This window comes from Giraffa tippelskirchi, chromosome 13, assembly GCF_054371585.1.
Source record: "Giraffa tippelskirchi isolate mGirTip1 chromosome 13, T2T-mGirTip1v1.2.pri, whole genome shotgun sequence".
NCBI lineage: Eukaryota > Metazoa > Chordata > Mammalia > Artiodactyla > Giraffidae > Giraffa > Giraffa tippelskirchi.
This window is the reverse complement of record NC_137287.1, coordinates 120,522,471-120,543,701: the sequence shown is the minus strand read 5'-3', so window position 1 is coordinate 120,543,701 and position 21,231 is coordinate 120,522,471. Positions and strand designations below refer to the sequence as shown.

General features: G+C 49.5%; 1 protein-coding gene across 4 annotated transcripts; it reads left to right on the top strand.

Moving 5' to 3' along the window:
- Positions 1 to 1,360: 1,360 nt before the first annotated feature.
- On the top strand, positions 1,361 to 20,411 carry SALL4 (spalt like transcription factor 4). Of its 4 annotated transcripts, none has more exons than XM_081557263.1 (4): positions 1,361 to 1,776; positions 13,211 to 14,230; positions 16,383 to 16,663; positions 18,343 to 20,411. In XM_081557263.1, exons 1-4 carry the CDS (start codon positions 1,647 to 1,649, stop codon positions 18,760 to 18,762), a joined length of 1,851 nt encoding a protein of 616 aa, XP_081413389.1. In that variant the 5' UTR covers positions 1,361 to 1,646; the 3' UTR covers positions 18,763 to 20,411. The 4 variants fall into 4 exon arrangements, with proteins under 4 accessions (XP_081413389.1, XP_081413386.1, XP_081413387.1 ...); XM_081557260.1 differs by having other exon boundaries at positions 13,211 to 15,553; XM_081557261.1 differs by lacking the exon at positions 1,361 to 1,776 and adding an exon at positions 2,759 to 2,928 and having other exon boundaries at positions 13,211 to 15,553.
- Positions 20,412 to 21,231: the final 820 nt, after the last annotated feature.

The window sequence follows — 21,231 nt, the reverse complement described above, 5'->3', positions numbered from 1 at the left end:
ATCTTTTCTGGTTTAGGGAACTTAAAACAATTCCAAGTATTCACACAAAGACTCAAAAACTGGAGGTTAACCTTACTTCCTTCAGTAAGTTTTTATTGATGACCATGAATATCAAAAGGATGATCAACCTGATTTATTTTCTGCCTTGGGTTGTCCAAACAACCAGGTGAACATATTTATCAGCTTAGCATTCTATTTTGCTTGCATTCCCGATAAGCTTACAAGAAACTGTTACAAGCTGGGAACCTGATGAGTAACTAATCAAGAAAATGCAATGCGCAAATGTGGAAGAAGGGTTTATAATTGCATAGTTCCTTACAATGGAGTCAGTGCTAAATTCAGACACACGCAGAGAGGTACCAGGGAATCACTGAATCAAAGACTTAGAAGGCTGAATATTTCATCATTTATTCAACATCGAGTATTGACATCATATAAGGCAGTTAATGGAATAAAATACATCGCGATTTACTATAGAGATGTGTATACATAGAGTATTATACAAACATACACAATTTTAGAAGATTTCAGGCGTCTCCATGTCAGGGTGAGGCAATCACTTTGAACTATATGCATCTTTTCCACAGAAAAGCTGGTATAGCAAAAAATTCCAATAATGGCTAGTTTGGCAACTCCCAGTTTCTCTGACAATGCCTGTTGCTCATCCATGGGAGACGTAAGAGGATTGTCTCAGTTATAAAATGATGTTAGTAGACATTTATGGCTTGTGGGGGGGGGGGAAACGCAACCTCTCCAAGTTTTGATATTATCTCTGACTATACTTGTTTTTAATCTATTTTTTCTATATTTAGTATCCAGTCATTTTAAAGTTAAAAAAAAATCAAAATCTGCACTGTGACAAAAACTAGACTTTGTGAGTGTGAATCCTGGAGGTTATTATTTAGCATTTAAAGGAAATAAAGCATGGCGAGGGGCTACTCTGAAATGTGGGAAATTTGAAGGCCACTAAGTGTTGAGATGAAGGGGGAAGGTTGAATATACCGCCATTCTTCGGATATCTCAAAACTCATTTAAACATTTCAATGAAAAAGGAGATGGGAGGGGACAAGGGTCAAATCTCAGGGTTTTTTGTTTGTTTATTTTTTTGTTAGAGGTAAAAATTGAGACAAAATATTTCACTGAAAAGACCTTCCTCCCCAGCTTGCACGGATATCAACCTTACAAAAGTAATTTTTGGAGCACACTACAAAATACGCTTGTTCCAAAACTGCTAGTTTTTAGTAAGTACACAATTATTTTTCTTTCTCTCCCAGGATTCAGATAGCTGAAGCGAGGATGGTCCCCCCCCCTCGGATTTCGCCCAGCACCCAGCCAATCTGAGCCCGAATGCTAATTAGTTGCTCTCCCCCGATGAACACGCCTTTGTCGCTTGTAGGGCCGGACTACAAAGCCCAGAATGCCTCGCCCCTCCCTGATCAATGAGGGCTTATTTAAATGATCTCTGAGGTCTTGGACCCAGGCCAATCAGCTGTCAGGGCTCATGATAAATCGCAATGCATTATTGATAATAATAATTACTGGGACATGCGCGTTCCGGCCGAAGGGGGGTAAATTTCCCAACTCCAGGAATTTGTGGCGGAGTGGGCAAATAACCGCGGCTCTCCAGGCGCCCCGATGCTCGCACCATGTCGAGGCGCAAGCAGGCGAAGCCCCAGCACATCAACTCGGAGGAGGATCAGGGCGAGCGGCAGCCGCAGCAGCCGGCCCCCGAGTCTGCAGATGCGGCCCCAGCGGCGCCGGCGGCGGGGGCGCCGGGTGAGTGGAGCTGGGGGGCGCGCGCCCCGGGCGGGCAGCTTCCCAGACGCTCGCCCGCCCCTCGGAGGCGCGGGCTTTGGCGAGGCCGCGGCTCCCTCCGCAGATTCGGGAACTTGGATCCGGGGGCTTAGTTCCAGGGGCGAACCGGCAGCTGGTTCCCCACCCCCACCCCCGCCCTCGTTCATTTTACACTTTTTCTCGCTTCTCCTCTCGTCTAAGTTTGCACCCCCAGGTCTCGCTCTTACTGTAGGATTAACCCCGAGCCTCTGCCTGCCCCTCATTCCTGAGAGGTCCCCTTCTCCTCGTCCTCTGCTCCTCTCTTAATTGGCTGCACTCCCCTCACTAGTAACCTCCCCCCCACTTGTAACTTAGGCTGCCCTCCTCCTTCCCTGGCGCCGCTTTTAAAAGAAAAGACCCCGGGGGTCCCCACTCGACTCCCTCACCCGTTGGGGCTTTTCTAGGAGGCTGGGGAAGGGGCGCACCCTTGGAAGACCCCCCGGGGGAGGCCGATCTGTTGCACGCGCCCCTCCCGTGCCGCGAGGGGGAGGGGGCGCGACCTCCCCCCCAGGAGCTGGGGTGCGGGCCACCCGCGCTGCGGAGGGGACTGAGGGCCGGGAGAAGTGGAGGACAAGGGCACAAGACTGCCTTCTTTTCTGTTTCAAGATTTTCTTTTTTTGGTTTCCGTCTTTTCTCCCGGGGCTACGCCGCCTGCCGATCTTCGCCCTAACCTTTCGGGGCCTGACCTCCAGCCATCTTTGATTTCCGACTTCCTAAAAATAACCGCGGGCGGCGGGAGGGGTGCGGGCCCCCGGGCGCGGGGGTCGCGCGCGCTCTGCAGCCCCGCTGGGCTGCACCCGCCTGGCGTTGCGCGTGGGTTTTCTGGCGCGCCCCGCTTTCCGAAAAGCGCGCCCCGGGGGCCGGAGGGGAGAGGTCGCGGCCAGGGCGAGCTCCCGGGGGCTGACCCGGCCCACGCTTCCGCGCCGCGCGTCTCCAGGGTCGGGAGGAGTTCTGGACCCCCAGCCCTGTCGGGAGCGGCCGAGCGGACGCCTCTCTCCCTAATCGTTTAACCTCGGGGGCTTTAGGAGCGAGTCGCTTTCCCACTATCTCCCCTCCGCCCTGGCCCGCCAAATTGTCGCCTGATAAGTTTTTAGCGTACGCGTGGGGGGAGGGGGCGTCTTCAACCTCCTCTCGGGCCTTGTTGGTGGCTTCGCTCCCCTCGCCGCCTGCTTTCTAATTTCCTAGCGGATGATGGGGTGCGCGCGGCAGCCCCAGTCCCTCCAGTCCACTACAGCGAGGGGAGAGCCGCCGCTACTTTCTGGTTACCGTACCCTTTATTTCGGGAGAGAATGGAATACGTTTTCTGCATCTATAAGATAATGTAAACCCCTATTTCCCCCCTTGCCCCAAATCTTTTTCCAGGGCAAGTTAAAAAGATCGGCTTGACCAAAGGGGCGGCTCTGCGGTTTGGGGGCGTCCGATGGTTAGGGCAGAGCGCTCCGGAGGTCGGAGAAGGGCGGCCTCTCTTTGTGCCTCGGGAGGGGGGTGGGGGGGGAGGACGGAGAGGCTTCGTCGCCTGGGCCCACCTGGAACAAAAGGGTTAACCCTCCGCCCGCCCGCTTCCTCCCGGGAAGGAGGGGCGAGCTCCTGGCTCTGACCCCTCCCCTGGTCCTGCTCTGACCTCCCCTTCCCCCTACCCGCTTCGTTTTGGGTGGGCGCACTCGTAGTGGGGCTCTCGGTGGGGTTTGGCACCTTAGGGGAGCTGGTTACGGGGCCGAGGGGACGTTCTTAAATGAACACTAGCTGGAGTCGGCCATCCGTTACCCCGAGCTGGTTAGGATCGCGAGCCTGGCCGTGCGCCCCCTCCACCATTGGGGAGGGGGAGTTGCTATTGATCGCTGGGGCTGCGGTGGCCGCTGAGCTGCGCGCGGGCGTCCCCTGGAGGCCCAGCCGGGAACGTCGCGCTCTGCTGAGAGGCGGGTCCCCTCGCAGGTACCGGCTCCCACCTGATGGGAGGGACGCGCGGGGCCGGGGGTTGAAGAGCTCTGGGCTGGGCGCTCCTCGGGACTCCAGTCAGTTCCTTGGGCTCTCCCTGGCGGTGCTGAATTTTCCTTGCCAGGTCTTTGGAATTCTTGGAAAGAGTTCTTCGATCCTAGTATGTGTTTGCAGAGCCCCCAGTTGCCGCCGTGAAACAGAGGTAGTAGCAGTACATTCCCAAACAGTCCATTTTAATGGATATATTTTGTGTTTGAGCTCCTGTTTGTGTGTATGCGTATGATAAAAACATCCAGTTTAGACTTACGTGCACAGCCGATTTGAGACCACTAAAAAAGAAATGCACTTTTTGACGGAGGAAAATTAAGTTTGGCGATGAGTTAGATCCAAAATATCTGCAGGTGGCCAGGGGACTCCGGCCATGTACAGGAAAATTAGCATTTTTTTCAAAAGAGGTTCAAATGCCCTTTGTGCTAAACTGGATTACAACCACCAACGATTAAGATTCCCCAATTTCAAATAACTGCCTAGCCCCAGTTTCTAAACTGAAATGACCTACATCGGCGGTAAGGAGTCAGAATGGGACACTTGGGAGTTTCTGTTTTAATTGAGGGAAAGGGAAATCTTGGTGACAGTAGCCTCAGTGAATGTTGCAGGCCAAGTTTCTGTGTTTGCATCTGGCTTTCTGAAAGAAGGGCTACAGCTTGCCCACACCTCTTTTGTTCCGTTAAAAAGAAGTTGCACAAGTCGGTGCTAGCTGATCCTTCAAGCCCCTTCAGCCTTCCTCATGTTAGGGAGCCATCTTGGAAGGGAGGGATAGAGTTAAAGCTTCCTCTTTTTAAATGAAATGAAGTTCTTTTTGTAAGGTGTAAGAGGGAGGTGTGCATTCCAATCTAGTTGTAAGACTTTCAGCTGTGTAAGCTTTGATTTCTGAGCTTCTGGGTTCTTTCTCTGTATCAGGGAGATGAAACACCCTATTTAGGTAGTTTCAACTATAGAAGGCCCACTGTGTGCTGGAAATGTGACCGTAATTAATTTTATTCCAAGTAACAACAACAAAAATTGTGTCAGGACAGCTGAACTGCCAAATTGGGATAATTCTGCAGTTTTATCTGTAGCCCACACCAGGCTGGAGACCTCACGTACATTACCTTTGATTTTCGTTTCTGCTCAGTTGAAACCTCACCTCCTGGTTGCAATGGCTTGCCCCGAGTTTGCTTGTCCTGTTTGATTTGAGCCTTGCTCTAAATCCAAGAAGTTGCTTTTATCGTGGTTTTAGAGGAGTTGGTTATGGGATGGGGTTTTCTATCAGATGAAGGAGCCGGGCCATTGTAGGCTCTAGAATAAGAGGTCCCGGGAAGCAATTTGGAAATTAAACAGAGTTTGCATTTGGTGCTCCAGGCTTTACTACCTTGGAAAAAATGATGAAAAGAGTTTAAGATATCCCTTTTTCATCATCCTTCACCTGTGTGCTTTTGATTGTTTAAAAAAGCATCTAAACCATCTTTAGAAGCCTCTAAATCCAGATAAGAACTGCATCTCCAGTCATTACCATCCATTTTTTCCCCCACATTTCGAGTCCATGTCAGGTTTTGTTCTAAGGGGTTCTGGGGAACGAGATAGCAAAAACTGCCTGCATGAAGTTTACAACTTGCTTTTAGCAGATGAGCGCCAGTTGAGGCACAAGGGGACCTGTCTCCAGCATAAACAGCAGCGCTTGCACACGTTAGCACAAAAAACTTTGATTCTTTTACTTCTTCCTTTTCAGCAAACTTGAATTTTGATCCAAGACCGTTTGGAACAATTTTTTTTTTTGTACCTTTATTAAATGGAAACTTAATTACAGCTCTAATTTGCCACCTACAAATTGAGTTAAAGGCATTTCTCAGATTGCTGAATGCAGATGTAAAATTAAACTGGTTTAATTTTAAGCACTTTTTTTGAACTGGTTCAGTACTTAAGGACATCTCATTTCCTTTTGTTTTTTGGTAAGCAGTTATTCTGTTGGTGGGGGTGGGGTAAGAGATATTAAGTACTTTAGATAATCTACTCATTGTAGTTCTTTTAATATAGGAATGGGAGGGAAAAAAGATAAGCTTCAGGCATAATGCTTGTCTCAAGATATTTCTTAAGCATTTTCATAGGCTTCAGAATTTGATTGGCCTCTGGCAGATGAGCTTTTCTTGCTATACAATAGTAAGAGTATTTTCTATCCATTTGGCAGTGATTGAATCTAAGCCCCCTGCTGGGTTTACTGCATTCTTCCAACTTATTGGATAACTAGATGCTGAGAGATAACATTCCTAAAATTCGGGAGTGGGGGTGGGGTAGAAGGATGGAAGATCTAGTTGCTGTAATCCCTCTGAACTTTGCTTTTTCCTTTCGGGAAGGGTTAACTTAAGCATACCCAGCGATTGTTCATAGCAGAGTCCTCTTACTCTGGGGCAAATACGCTTTCGGTATTTGCCAATGGTGGTCTGGATGTCGAAGTACTTTACTGCACCAGCAAACAGAGCTGCTGCTGTTTGAAGACTCAGAGTGGGATGTTGCCAGTATTGCTTGCAGGCTGCAGAAGAGGCAAGCCTGTGTATACAGTGCTGGCAAGCTGGTATTCAGGCTGTAAATCACTCTTGGGAACTGCTGGGTTCTTCTGGGGCGGGGAGCTTAACCTTTTTTGTGCCACAGTTCCCCTCCCCCAGCAGAATTATTGAAACGTGTACAGTGAGATACATAGAAATACCAAGGAAATAAATCGTGTTGAAATACAGTAAGCAAAAATGATTGGAAACATCCGTGATACAGTAATATGTGCTTCTTTATGAACACACTAAAGAAGATCTAGCAGTCAGGTAACCAGAATTTCCAGTAACACAACCGCATTAACATAGTAGGAGAATAACCTGCTTTCTGTTGATGACAGAGGCACGGGCTCTGCAACCACTGCCGAGGTGTGTTCTCGGTGTTCACAACTGAAAGAATATTGTCTGCATGAGGGTGAAAACTTTTTTGGGGGGGAGAGGGAGACAAAAAAACGTATATTTGGGACTTCCCTGGTGTTCCAGTGGTTAAGACTTCGCGCTTCCACTGCAAGCGGGCACAGGTTCCTAAGATCCTGTGTGCTGTGCATCCTGCCCCCCCCCCCACAAATGATGGCTGTTACAGTGGTTTGTGGTTTTCCAAAGGATCATAGTGCATAAACAGATGTACAGTATATTTGTGGTATTAAAGTTTTGGACTGGGAGGGGGAGAGTAGGGGGGAAAATGCTTTGGAAGCTTTCCTAGAGGGGTAAAATGAAAGAAAGTGTTCTAGCAGAAACAGTAATAAATGAGGCCACTAACTTTAGTGCCTTTTTAAATGTATTTAAGACTAGAGTCCCTGCTCTTGTGTTTTCTAGTGAACAGTGTAATTACCTTGAGTCATTGATTCCTGAGCCTCAGTTTCCGCACTTGCACGTTGCAAGCAAAGATGCTTGTCTCAGTTCAGTTCAGTTCGGTCGCTCAGTCGTGTCCGACTCTTTGCGACCCCGTGAACTGTAGCACGCCAGACCTCCCTGTCCATCACCAGCTCCCTGAGTCCACCCAAACCCATGTCCATCGAGTCGGTGATGCCATCCAGCCATCTCACCCTCTGTCATCCCCTTCTCCTCCCTCCCTCGATCTTTCCCAGCATCAACGTCTTTTCCAATGAGTCAGCTCTTCGAATCAGGTGGCCCAAGTATTGGAGTTTCAGCTTCAGCATCAGTCCTTCCAATGAACACCCAGGACTGATCTGCTTTAGGATGGACTGGTTGGATCTCCTTGCAGTCCAAGGGACTCTCAAGAGTCTTCTCCAACACCGCAGTTCAAAAGCATCTATTCTTCTGTGCTCAGCTTTCTTTATAGTCCAACTCTCACATCCATACATGACCACTGGAAAAACCATAGCCTTGACTAGACGGACCTTTGTTGGCAAAGTAATGTCTCTGCTTTTTAATATGCTGTCTAGGTTGGTCATGACTTTCCTTCCAAGGAGTACGTCTTTTAATTTCATTGCTGCAGTCACCATCTGCAGTGATCTTGGAGCCCAGAAAAATAGTTAGCCACTGTTTCCACTGTTTCCCCATCTGTCTGCCCTGAAGTGATGGGGCCGGATGCCATGATCTTAGTTTTCTGAATGTTGAGCTTTAAGCCAGCTTTTTCACTGTCCTCTTTCACTTTCATCAAGAGGCTCTTTAGTTCTTCTTCACTTTCTGCCATAAGGGTAGTGTCATCTGCATATCTGAGGTTATTGATATTTCTCCCGGCAGGCTTGATTCCAGCTTGGGCTTCATCCAGCCCAGCGTTTCTCATGATGTACTCTGCATATAAGTTAAAAAAGCAGGGTGACAATATACAGCCTTGATGTAGTCTTTTTCCTATTTGGAACCAGTCTGTTGTTCCATGTCCAGTTCTAACTGTTGCTTCCTGACCTGCATACAGATTTCTCAGGAGGCAGGTCAGGTGGTCTGGTATTCCCATCTCTTGAAGAATTTTCCACAGTTTATTGCGATCCACACAGTCAAAAGCTTTGGCATAGTCAATAAAGCAGAAATAGATGTTTTTCTGGTACTCTCTTGCTTTTTCGATGATCCATTGGATGCTGGCAATTTGATCTCTGGTTCCTCTGCCTTTTCTAAAACCAGCTTGAACATCTGGAAGTTCACGGTTCACGTATTGCTGAATCCTGGTTTGGAGAATTTTAAGCATTACTAGCGTGTGAGATGAGTGCAATCGTGCGGTGGTTTGAGTGTTCTTTGGCATTGCCTTCTTTGGGATTGGAATGAAAACTGACCTTTTCTAGTCCCTTGGCCACTGCTGAGTTTTCCAAATTTGCTCGCATATTGAGTGCAACACTTTCACAGCATCATCTTTCAGGATTTGAAACAGCTCAACTGGAATTCCATCACCTCCACTAGCTTTGTTCGTAGTGATGCCTCCTAAGGCCCACTTGACTTCACCTTCCAGGATGTCTGGCTCTAGGTGATTGATCACACCATCTTGATTATCTGGGTCATGAAGATCTTTCTTGTATAATTCTTCTGTGTATTCTTGCCACCTCTTCTTAATATCTTCCACTTCTGTTAGGTCCCTACCATTTCTGTCCTTTAATGAGCCCATCTTTGCATGAAATGTCCCCTTGGTATCTCTAATTTTCTTGAAGAGCTCTCTAGTCTTTCCCATTCTATTGTTTTCCTCGATTTCTTTGCATTGATCATTGAGGAAGGCTTTCTTATCTCTCCTTGCTATTCTTTGGAACTCTGCATTCAAATGGGTATATCTTGTCTATGTGGCTGCAAATGAGTTAAGGTGTGAGAGTCTGAAGTGAGTGCTGTGTGGCAATGTATGGGGGATGGTCGTAGTTGTGCTTTGGCGCTTAACAAGCAGAATGGGCATTTGTACATGGGCTTTGCTAGAGATTTCCAGAAGTAGCATGGCTGAGACAAGGGGTATAACATGCTAATTAAAAAAAAAAAAAGCCAAAAGTGTATACATTTTGAAGTTTCTCTTCTACCCCAGGCCTGTACTCGAGAAGCCAGGGACCAGCCTCAGCATCTCTTATTTCAGAAATTTCCCACGGACATACTTATATCTATTCCCAAACATGGCAGAGGGGAAGCACATTACCTGTGCAGCCTGTTCTCTGTGTGTGTTTTCCTCCTTTTGAAATCACTCTTGGGTGGTCGCCCTATAGAACAAGCACATATAGTAAGGAGCTACAACGTAGTCATCTTTTTTCTGTATGCTGATTTATCTCATCAGAACCTTGCTGGTGGACCACAGTGTGTCCGTTTTTGTTTGGGCTGTTTATTGCTATGAGACCTGAACCCTGGTATCGCAGAAGGTGAATTCCTACCAAGGGAGTTGCTGGGTGGAAGAATTGCACTGTAACGATGATGGTGGTGGATTGTACTCGGAAGAAGTTGTATCTGTTTATGCATTTACCTGGCTGGTGTATTTCCCTCCCAGGAGAAACTGTGTAAGTTTCCCTTGGAAAGTTCTTGACACGTAATTGCCAGAGTTGCACTCCCAGAAAGATGGTGCCACTTAACACACCCCCACAAGCACCCGTTACAAAGGTGCCAGCAGACACACCATCTTCATGATGCTGGGAACTGATGAATACTTCTAACTTGATTCTTGGGAATCTGGTGGCTTTAGAGCATTGTGGAGTTGGAAGGAAGGTGGTACCGACGTACTGTCCCCCGGTGGAGGTAGCTGGGGTGTACTGTGTCTTAACCCTCCCTGTCCCGCCCCCACCCCAACCTGCCCCCTCAAGCTTTCCTGTCCTCCCCCGCGGTTTCTGCAAGAGGCAAGATAGTTGCCATCTCAGTAAAAGAAACATAGTAGGGGAGGAAGGAAGTGCACGAATGAGGAGTCAAAGGGAGGATCTGTGTCCCAATGTCCCGAGCCTCAGTTTCCCCCTCTGTTAAATGTTAAGTCTCTTTTGTTAATTGTTAATAACATATAAATTACACCTGTACACAGTAAGTGCTCAAAAGTTATCTATGACTACATTTCTTATTGTGTTGTCTTGGGTAAGTCACATCTCCGAGTCTGTTTTTCTCATCTGTAAATGGGGCTGGTGTTTAATAGGATTGCATGGATGTAGCATGGACCACAAGGTACCTAGAGGTTCTAGCCTGGACCGTAGGGGACTACCAGGCTGCTCCTGTTTGCATCATCAGAGCCCTAGCCCTGCCTTGCACTCAGTGGGTGAGAAGGGTTGTTAAAATGAGTGAGGCTTTAAATGACTGTTTCACCTCTTCCTTTCAGCAGCCCTAGTTGCCCAGGTAACCAAGCCACGGAAATAGACAAGATGAAGAAATTAATGTTCACTGAACACCTACAGTATCTGCACTTTCCCCAGATCCTAGGATGGTGCCAGGCACTCACAAACATTTACTAATCACGTTACTTAACCCAGGCATCTACCTTATGTAGTTGTCATGATTGTACACATTTAATAGAAATCCTGAAGGGTAAACCTACCATATCAAACCTTGGCTCACCCCAGCCCACATACACCTTGCTAAACTTCTGATTATTACCTAGTCTGAAATTAGGAAAGGTTAAGTCAATTTATTAAGGCTACGCTGTGGAAATTGAAAAGAACCAGTGTTTGCAAGTCTGTTGGAAAGGATAGATCTTTCTTAAGAGAAATACACTGTTTCAAGATCAGTCCCTCCCCCAAATTGTTGACTAACTCAAGTCAAAACCCATGGGGTTGGGAAATGTAATCACCCAAGAAGAGGCAAAATAGGTTCGTTTACTTTTAAAAGTGATTCTTTTATTTAAAAAAGTACTTCCTGACATCCTGGCTATTTCCCCATCCATTTGTACATTTCAAATAGGTGTTTTTTGTTTTAAACAAAAATGGTCACTTGTTACATACTGTTCTGTAACCTGCTTCCACCTAAGTTCTGTCTCCAAATTCAGGACATATGGAAATTCTACATTGTTTTCATACTGTGGGTATACAAAAATTTATATCCCCCCCCCCTTTTTTTGTGGCTATAAACATTTCTGTGAAAAATACCCTTCTTCTAGGTGGATATTTGTATCCATATGCAAAGGTCTGTGATTTAGCTCAGCACTCCTGGGATTTGCTGGGTCTGAGGTGTGCCTCTGTGACTTCTCAGGTCAGGGTGTACATACAACAGAACAGCCAGGAAGTGAAAACAGTCAAGTAACTTAAAGAGTCTCCACTCACCAGGGCCCAGGCATCTGGCTAAAGTATGGCTGCCCAATAGCTGTTTCAGCATGCAGACTGGCAGTCACTGTGAAGGAAGTGGGACCCAATTGGCAAAAAAAAACCCAGGGACCAATCATTTTTAGGAATAGAACTGCCCTGAATATGAAGGTTGTTTGATTTAATGTAACAGTAGTAGAAGCTGCAAATGGAGGGTGAGTAATAAACTCCCACCATTCCATCCCTTCCCTCTTTTCTTGGGCTTCTTTCTTTGTTTAATGGCTTATTAATCCTTTAATGTCATGCTAAGGCATTTCTACAGGTTTTCCATAATCAGGAAGGTCAGTAACGTTTTTTTCTTGGATGTGCAATTTTTCCTTTTTTTTTCAGTGTGTGTGTTTATTTTTTTTAACACATAAAAAACATTCCTCGGGGTATCGGCTTCGTCTTATTTAGGTCTCCATATTTTAGGTGAATTTAGTACCACCGTCATAGTTCTTGGCACCTTTAAACTCCCAGCGTCTCTGGTGGGAAGGTACAGTTACCACATTGTCTGAAGGAGTGATTTATTGCAGTTTCACTTTTGATGGACCCAGGGTGGAGATGAACAGCAGGCTTCCAGTGGCATTTTAATGGATGACATGAAATCCATTTGCTTTTGTAAGCCAGCTCTGAGGTGGGGCAGAGAGCTCCATGAGGATTATTTTAATAAATTATATTGAGCTTCCCAGCACTGCCTTAATAAGTTGGTATAAATTACTAGATGGCCAGTGCAGGAGATGCAAGAGACTCGGCTTCAATCCCTGCGTCAGGAAGATTCCGCGGAGAAGGAAATGGCAACCCACTCCAGTATTCAGGCCTGGAAAATTGCATAGAGGAGGCTGGCGGGCTACAGCCATGGGGTTGCAAAGAGTCGACCGTGACTTAGTGAATGAGCACCCACTAGGTTGCCCAAGACCAATCTGTGCACAGTTCTGGAGGCTGGACACCTACGACGGAGGAGCAGCAGGGTCATTTTCTCTTGGAGGCTCCAAGGCGGGCGTGTACCAGACAGCCTCCTCGCTGCCTTCTGCTGGGTCCAGCATCCTTGGTTTAGAGCTTTGTAACTCCTGCCTTGGCCTAACGTGGCCTTATTCTGTCTCATGTCTTTTTAAACATTTTCTATTTGTTTTTGGCTGCCCTGGGTCTTTGTTGCTGCACGCCGGCTTTCTCTAGTTTTGGTGCAAGGGCTTCTCATTGTGGTGGTTTCTCGTTGCAGAACATGGGCTCCAGGCCCATGGGCTCAGTAGTTGTGGCGCATGGGCTTTAATTGATTCGAGGCATGTAGAATCTCCTTGGACCAGGGGTCGAACCTGTGTCCCCTTGCCTTGGCGGGTGGATTCTTAACCACTGGACCACCAGGAAAGTTTTCCTGTCTCTTTTCTCCGTAAGGACACCAGGCGTTGGGCTTGGGGTCCATCCTATTTACAGTTGCACCAAGCCTTCCCCCCCACCCCCAAGAAGACCCCATGTACAGGGGAACAGGTTAGGGTTGGATATTTGGGGCGTTATGATTCCAGCCACTACACAGTGGTTGGCTCACTGTGACCCTCATTCCCTTCCATGGTCTTCTCCTTGTTAGGACACAGATCATGAAGACCTCTGAATTGTGAGCTGTGGGTCCCCCGACCCCCCAGATCGCCCCGCGTCCTTCCTTGGGTGGAGTTCTCATCTCCTTCTTCCCTCTCCGCGCAGGTGCTGCAATGAACTACCCCGGCGGCAGCGAAGACCTGAATGGGGACGGAGCAGGGATAAAGCGGCCCCGGCGGGAGGAGACTCACGTCTGCGAGAAATGCTGTGCCGAGTTCTTCAGCTTCTCAGAGTTCTTGGACCACAAGAAAAATTGCACTAAAACGCCGCCCGTGCTCATCTTGAAGGACAGTGAGGGGCCGATGTCGTCCGAAGACTTGTCGGGGACTGTGCTCAGCTCCCAGCCGCCCAGCCCGGGCCGGAGGGAGGGCCACAGGGATGATGGCGGCGGCGGGGGCCTCGGGGACGCGAGGGAGAAGCCGGGGACGGAGTCCGTCCTGTACCTGAAGACGGAGGCCGCCCTGCCGCCCGCGCCGCAGGACATAAGCTACTTACCCAAAGGCAAGGTGGCCAACACCAACGTGACGCTTCAGGCGCTGCGCGGCACCAAGGTGGCGGTGAACCAGCGCAGCGCCGACGCGCCCCCGGCGCCCCTACCCGGTGCCGGCAGCCTGCCCTGGGTCCTCGAGCAGATCCTGTGCCTCCAGCAGCAGCAGCTGCAGCAGATCCAGCTCACGGAGCAGATCCGGGTGCAGGTGAACATGTGGGCCTCGCACGCCCTCCACGCCGGCCACGCGGCCGACTCGCTGAAGACGCTCGGGGGCCACGTGTCCCAGCAGGTGTCGGCGGCCGTGGCCCTGCTCAGCCAGAAGGCCGGGAGCGCCGGGCTGCCGCTGGACGCCCTGAAGCCCGCCAAGCTACCTCACGCCCACCTCCCTGCCGCTGGCGGCTCCGCCTCGCCGGGGCTGCCGCCCTTCGCCCTGAAGCCGGACGCCCCCCGCGTGCTCCCCGGCGTCCTGTCGCGCCTCCCTGGGGCGCTGCTGCCCCAGGCCCCGGGCTCGGTGCTCTTCCAGAGCCCCTTCGCCGCGGTGGCCCTAGACCCGTCCAAGAAGGGGAAAGGGAAGGCCCCGAGCGTCTCCCCGGTGGAGGCCAGACTCAAGGACGAGGCGCTCTGCCGGCACAAGTGTAAGTACTGCTGCAAGGTTTTCGGGACCGATAGCTCCTTGCAGATCCACCTGCGCTCCCACACCGGGGAGAGGCCCTTCGTGTGCTCCGTGTGCGGCCACCGCTTCACCACCAAGGGCAACCTCAAGGTACACTTCCACCGGCATCCGCAGGTGAAGGCGAACCCCCAGCTGTTCGCCGACTTCCACGACAAGACGGCGGCGGGCAGCGGCCTTGCCTTCGCGCTGGCCGGCCCCGTCCCCCTCGAGGAAGCCTCGCCCTCCCTAGACAGCAAACCCGCGCTCGCAGCGGGGGCCCCCAGTGTCGTAGGGCTAGCTCAGAATCTCCCCTCCGGGCCTCCCCCCAAGGACCTCGCAGGGGGCCCGTTGCCCGGCGACCTGCAGCCCGGGCCGTCTTCGGAAAGCGAGGACGGCTCCATCCTGTCCGGGGCGGGGCCGACCCAGCCCTCCTCCAGGGTCGGAGGCTTCCCAGGGGGTGGGCCGCCCGAGCCAGGGTCGGAGACCCTGAAGCTGCAGCGGCTGGTGGAGAACATAGACAAGGCCACCGCCGACCCCAACGAGTGTCTCATCTGCCACCGCGTCCTGAGCTGCCAGAGCTCGCTCAAGATGCACTACCGCACGCACACCGGGGAGAGGCCCTTCCCGTGCAAGGTCTGCGGCCGCGCCTTCTCCACCAAAGGCAACCTGAAGACGCACCTGGGGGTGCACCGCACCAGCGCGTCAGTGAAGACGCAGCACTCCTGCCCGATCTGCCAGAAGAAGTTCACCAACGCGGTCCTGCTGCAGCAGCATATCCGCATGCACATGGGCGGCCAGATCCCCAACACGCCTCTCCCCGAGAGCCCCTGCGAGTTCGCGGGCCCCGAGCCCTCCGCGGCCGGGGAGAACGGCAGCCCCGGCGCGCCCGCTCACGACGGGGTCGCGGAAGCCATCGACGTGGACGAAGTCTGCCCCCAGGAGGCACCCGGCAGCTCCTCGAGGGTCCCCGGGCCCCTCGCCGGTGTCCACGCGGCGTCCCCTATCCCGGGGCTGGCCACGGCGGCTTCGCTCGACGCCTCGGTGAAGGCGGGGCTCGCCGCGCTCATCCTGCAGCGGCAGGGCAGCCGAGAAAACGGGTCCGCGGAGAGCGATGGCCTGACCAACGACGACGCCTCCTCGGTGATGGGTGACCCCGAGTGCGCCAGCCGAAGCCCAGACGTCCTGGAGACCACAGCCTTCCAGGCGGTCTCGCCGGCCCATAGCCAGGCAGAGAGCGTCAAGTCCAAGTCTCCGGACGCCGACGGCAAAGGGGACGGCTCCGAGAGCAGCCGCACTGAGATGGAAGGTGATAGAGCTTTGGATTTCACTTAGGTCCATTCTGGGCTCGAGGTCATCCGGAAGGAACCTGGGCTGACCTTGACCAGTGGAGAGTGAACTAGCTCCTCTGTAGGGCAGTTAGGCACTACCTCTGTCGTAGTCCTGACATGCTTTCACTTAGGCCAGTTCTCCTAGATTGGGCGTGGACAGGTTACCTGCCTGGTTTTGATTTTTGTGTTGGAGGCCAGTGGTGGCCACACGGGGATTCTCTTCAGTTAATGCTCTCCTAGAAGAGTATTTCAGGAAGTGGGCACCAGTGGGATAATTCATAGTTCCCTGATTCAGAGATCCCACTCCCTAATGTAAGGGTCACAGATGAATAATTCTTGAGGGAGAAAAGAGAATCTAACCGATTTAGAACTGAGGGGTGCCTGTTGATGGCATTAATGGTCAAATGGGGGAACACCATTGTAGAATCAGAAAGATGGTGTCAGAGCAGACCTTAAAGGTAACTTGATGTGGGGATTTAACTTGGAATTGCGTTGCATGTGTTTCTGATGCTGATACCTTTTAAAAGCCAAAATATTGGGTTGGCCAAAAAGTCTGCTCTTGTGGAGAAACCCGAACGAACTTTTTGGCTCACCCAATAGGAAAATTCTCTGAAGTTTTGGAGTCGTCATTCTCTGTGTAGCTAAATAAGGAAGAAGAAAGCTGCTTCCAAGGTGTACATTTCCTGAAAGCTGTTTGCAGACTCTCAAACAGCGGGGCCGTGATGGTCAAAACTCCTTTCTCGGCTTGAAGAATGAATGGTGACGTGATGATAAAAAGTTTGGGCTTTTTGTTTTTTCTGTGCTCAGGTCGGAGCGGCGTTCCATCAACGTTTATCCGAGCCCAGCCAACCTATGTCAAAGTCGAAGTTCCTGGTGGGTTTGTGGGTCCCGCGACCATGTCCCCAGGTATGACGCCTCTGTTGGCAGCCCAGCCCCGACGACAGGCCAAGCAGCATGGCTGCACGAGGTGCGGGAAGAACTTCTCGTCGGCCAGCGCGCTTCAGATCCACGAGCGGACTCACACCGGGGAGAAGCCCTTCGTGTGCAACATATGTGGGCGCGCTTTCACCACCAAAGGCAACCTGAAGGTGAGCTTCCTTAGGGCTTCAGCGGGGAGGGGGTGCTCAGTGTTAGGCAGCAGCATTCATTCATCATAAATCCTTCCATCGGGGCCAGGTGGGATATTACATTGTGCAGTCTCAAAACTGGCTCTTGAAATAGTAGTTTTTAGAAAGGAATAGTGGATAGGACTGCGTGCTTCCACTTCTGGGCCCCAGGTTCAAGGCCAGGTTGGGGAACTAAGATCCTCCCAGCTCTGTGGTACAATGAAAAAAAGAAAAAGAAACAGACTTTCTCACATTACAGCATCTCTGAAGTTGGGATGTTAGTTGCAGTTGGTGCCTTCATAAAATCCTGCAGATCTGGAAACATAGTGATTGTCATGTTCGTAATATAAAATCGATAAATCCTTTATGGATTTGTCTTGTGCTTTTAGACTTGATGACTACCTACCATGGTCTTCAACTTTTTATTTAAAAAAAAGGGGATTTGAAAACTCAAAAGCCAAACTGGGAAAATAATTGCAGAAAGGAGGCCGGGTTGAAGAAGCAGGAGGCAGTCAAGTATCTTTGCTCTTCAGAAGAGTCCCTGTCTTGTTTGCCACCGTAGACGAAATAACACTCATTCCCGGTGGCCTTGTGTAACCTTCCCGCTAGGCTTATTTTTTCCTCGGTGATGATTGCTCTTGTTGATACACTATGTATTTAGGATGTTAGCTCCATCAAGGCAGGGTCTGTTTCGTTCAAAAATTAATTTTTTTAACTCAGATTTTTTATTCGGGTCACTTCCCACAAAGGGGGAAGTTGCACAGAGATGCTTACACACTTTGCTAATTTCTCCCAGTGGTAGAATTTTAATTTTGTTCAGCTGTAGAATAAATGGGTTCTTCAGGTGGCACTAGTGGTAAAGAACCCACCTGTCAATGCAGGAAACATATAAGAGATGTGGGTTTGATCCCTGGGTCAGGCAGATCCCCTGCAGGAGGGCACGGCAACCCACTCCAGTATTCTTGCCTGGAGAATCCCATGGGCAGAGGAGCCTAGAGGGCTACAATCCATGGGTTTGGTTGCAAAGAGTCGGACATGACTGAATCGACTTAGCATGTGTGCATAGAATCAATAATAACCAGGGTATTGACACTGATGTAAGCTACTGGTCTCACATGCTTTCCCATTTCACCTGCGCTCAGCGTCTGTATGCCTTATGTTCCATACCATTTGTTACCTCTGTAGGTTTGTGTGTTAACACATTGTAACCCTAGCACTTGAAACAACACTGTACTACCTAGTAGGTGTTGACAGAAGTGCCCATGAATAGTGGGATGGGGAAAATTGGAGTGTGTGTCCCCCACTTCATTTGCCTCAGGCAGGAATGTGGGTCCATTGTTGCCAGATGGTCTGATTGTTTTCTTTTCCCTCAAGAGAATAGATAATCTGGAATTTTAATATGAAATCTAATTTTTCTCTTGGCTGCTCTCTGCAGCTTGTGAGATCCTAGTTCCCTGATACAGGGTTTTAACCGATTTTAACTGATGCCCCTTGCAGTGGAAGCATGAAGCCATAACCACTGGACCTCCAAGGAATTCTCCGAAATCTAATTTTAAAATAGAAGTTTAGATGGACCAAACCCGTGGGCAGACTTGACTTTGATTGGCCCACACGCACAAACCTCTGTTTGGGTGGAAACCTTTCTGTCCCTCTTCCCACAGGTCCATTACATGACACACGGGGCCAACAACAGCTCGGCACGCCGTGGCCGGAAGCTGGCCATCGAGAACACCATGGCTCTGCTAGGAACGGACGGAAAGCGGGTCCCCGAGGTGTTTCCCAAGGAAATCATGGCCCCTTCGGTGAACGTGGACCCTGTCGTGTGGAACCAGTACACTACCTTGCTCAACGGTGGTCTGGCCATGAAGACCAATGAGATCTCCGTGATTCAGAGTGGAGGCATCCCCACTCTGCCCGTGTCCCTGGGGGCCAGCTCCCTGGTGAATAACACGGCCGCCTCCAAGATCGATGGCTCCCAGTCTGCCGTCGGTGCCGAGGTGGAGAAGCCAGGGACGGCCGACAACGTCCCCAAACACCAGTTCCCGCACCTCCTGGAAGAAAACAAGATCGCAGTCAGCTAAGCCACAGAGGACGCAGCTCCAAGGATCAGTGCACGCAGTGACCTCTCCAGAGAACTGTGTCTTTTTTTGTTCTCTCTTTTTTTTTAAGGCCCCCATCTCCAGTTTTCTTCCTGATGTGCAAATAATGTTTACAGTTGTGACCACAACCTCAGGCACGTCTTACAATCACAATGTTGCTATGCTGCTTTGCAAAAAAAGAAAAAAGAGAGGGAAAAAAAAACAAAAAAGTTCTTACTAAAACAAATACTAGTATTTTTTTAAATTTTGGAAAAAAACGGGTCTTGCAAAGTAGTTTTATTACTTGCAACAAACTATATACATAAAAACCTTTGTACAACCTCGAGTAACTGTTTCCAAAGACGGTCACCTCTTTCAAGTTGGAAGGTATTGAAGCACCGTGGAGAAGACACCTGTCTCACCTGTGCGGGGGGTGGGGGGCGGCTGTATACTTAATTCTGCGGGGACTGTATGCGGGTAAATGGACACGGTCCGTCTATGTTTCAGGACCTGTTTTTGTATTCTCCCAACCCCGCACCCATTTTTCTTTTGTTTTTTTGAATGTACTTTTTTTTTTTTTTTGAAAACCAAGGTTGTAGAATTCCAACGTGCTTTTCAGCCTTGGAACCTTAAGTAGGATGCCCTCAAGTGGACTGATTTTAGTCCTTAGAGAGTCAGTGTGTGTGTTGCTGCTTATTTAAATACAGTTCAGCTGGACCCTCAAGAGTGCCAAGGTCCTCTCTACCCTTCCAGATGCCGCCTGCTTCCTAAAACCAGGAGAGGTGAACGCCTGAGCAGGGAATCTTAGGTGATGTAGTTTAGTTCACCAGTGCCTGCTCTGTTGAAGAGCTCGGTGTCCATTCTTAAACAAACTCAATGGAAGGGCATGTTTTCTTATTATATGCTAAAAACTTTCTTATACTAATTTGTACCAACATTTCCTTGATTGTGACTTATGCCAAGTAATTAATGAAGATTTTTTTTTTTTTCTTCTGAGTATTGCATGAAGGCTACCAAGTTGGAACAGGCGAGTCCTGGATGTGAAAGCTTTAATTTATCTACCTCATTCATGTGTTATTTTTGTAGCTATAGTCTCTATTTTCCTATCGGATGACCGCTGAAGTGTTCCTAGACCCTATCATAAACCTAAGAGTTGATGTATTGGTGGGAGCAGCTGGAAGTTCAAGATGTTGTGATTCTTTTTTTTTCTTCTTCTTAATCCCCCCTTTTGTATATGTGATATTAAGCAGACGATGAAGCGTTCCTCTTGAAGATTTAACAAGCAAGGAGAAAGACCCACATTTCTGGGTAGAGAAGTCTTTGCCCCTCTGTTTTGAAGAGTGGATTGTGGCTGTTCTCAAGTCTGTCTCTTGGTAATTGCACCTGACTTTAGGATTCTCCCCCAAAATTTTTTTGTTTTGTTTTGCCAAGTTGTGCCTTTCCTTCTGGAATTGTAAGTGAACACAATAATAGTACCTGTTTACACTGTGAAGTGGATATTGTTACAGAAGATAGACCAGAGGCTTTCTCACTTGTTAAGCTTAATAATGCCTTGTGAATGTATGATCTACGGAGAAACCCCTGTAGTTTTTACCTGCTGATGCTGTCTGTCTGTTGGAGAATAAATTTTGAATGGTTCTTTTTTTTCACCACCAGGCGTGTATGTAAGTTTTTCTGTTAGTTTCTGCTCCACACCTGAGAGTCCTTTCCTGACAATCATTTCCAGCTGCCATGGGAGAAATTCCACCCAACTAAGTAGGATAGGGGCTTCCGCAGTGGCTCAGTGGTAAAGCATCTGCCTGCAGTGCAGGAGACGCTGGGTCAGGAAGATCCCCTGGAGGGGAGGGCATGGCAGCCCACTCCAATATTCCTGCCTGGAGAACCCCATGGACAGAGGAGCCTGGCGGGCTACAGTCCATGGGGTCGCAAAGAGGCGGCACGACAAGCGATTTGAGCACGCAGCACAAATAGGATACTTCCAGCTTCCTGAACCAAACCAGCAAAATGAGATGGCTAACGTATTGAACACTTACTGTGTCCCAGATTACATGAGCATAAAAATTAGCCCCAACTCTGGATCACCAAGATTCTCTCGGTTCAGTCTGTTGAGACCGAGGAAGGAAGGCATGTGGGGCCAAAGCCACCAGGTGGTGGGCGCCTCCTTCACCTTCAAGACTGGTTCTTGGCAGTTGGTAACCCCGGAAGCGTGCATGCAATGGCATGCTGCATCATTCTCTAGTAATGTACGAAGAGAGGAGGCTGGTGGGGGTAGTTTCTAAGGTGGGTTTCCTGTGTGTCTTCAGATATGGAAAACAGCAGCGGTACTGCAGTGGGAGCTGCGGTTTCATTGGCTCCAGCGTGTACATTTTACCCCCCTCTCCACCACCACCTCTGTCTGGTTACCCCAGGACATTTGAATGCTTGTGGCCTGAAGTTACAAAAGGGCAGAACCTTGGTTGTAGGCCCTTTCCT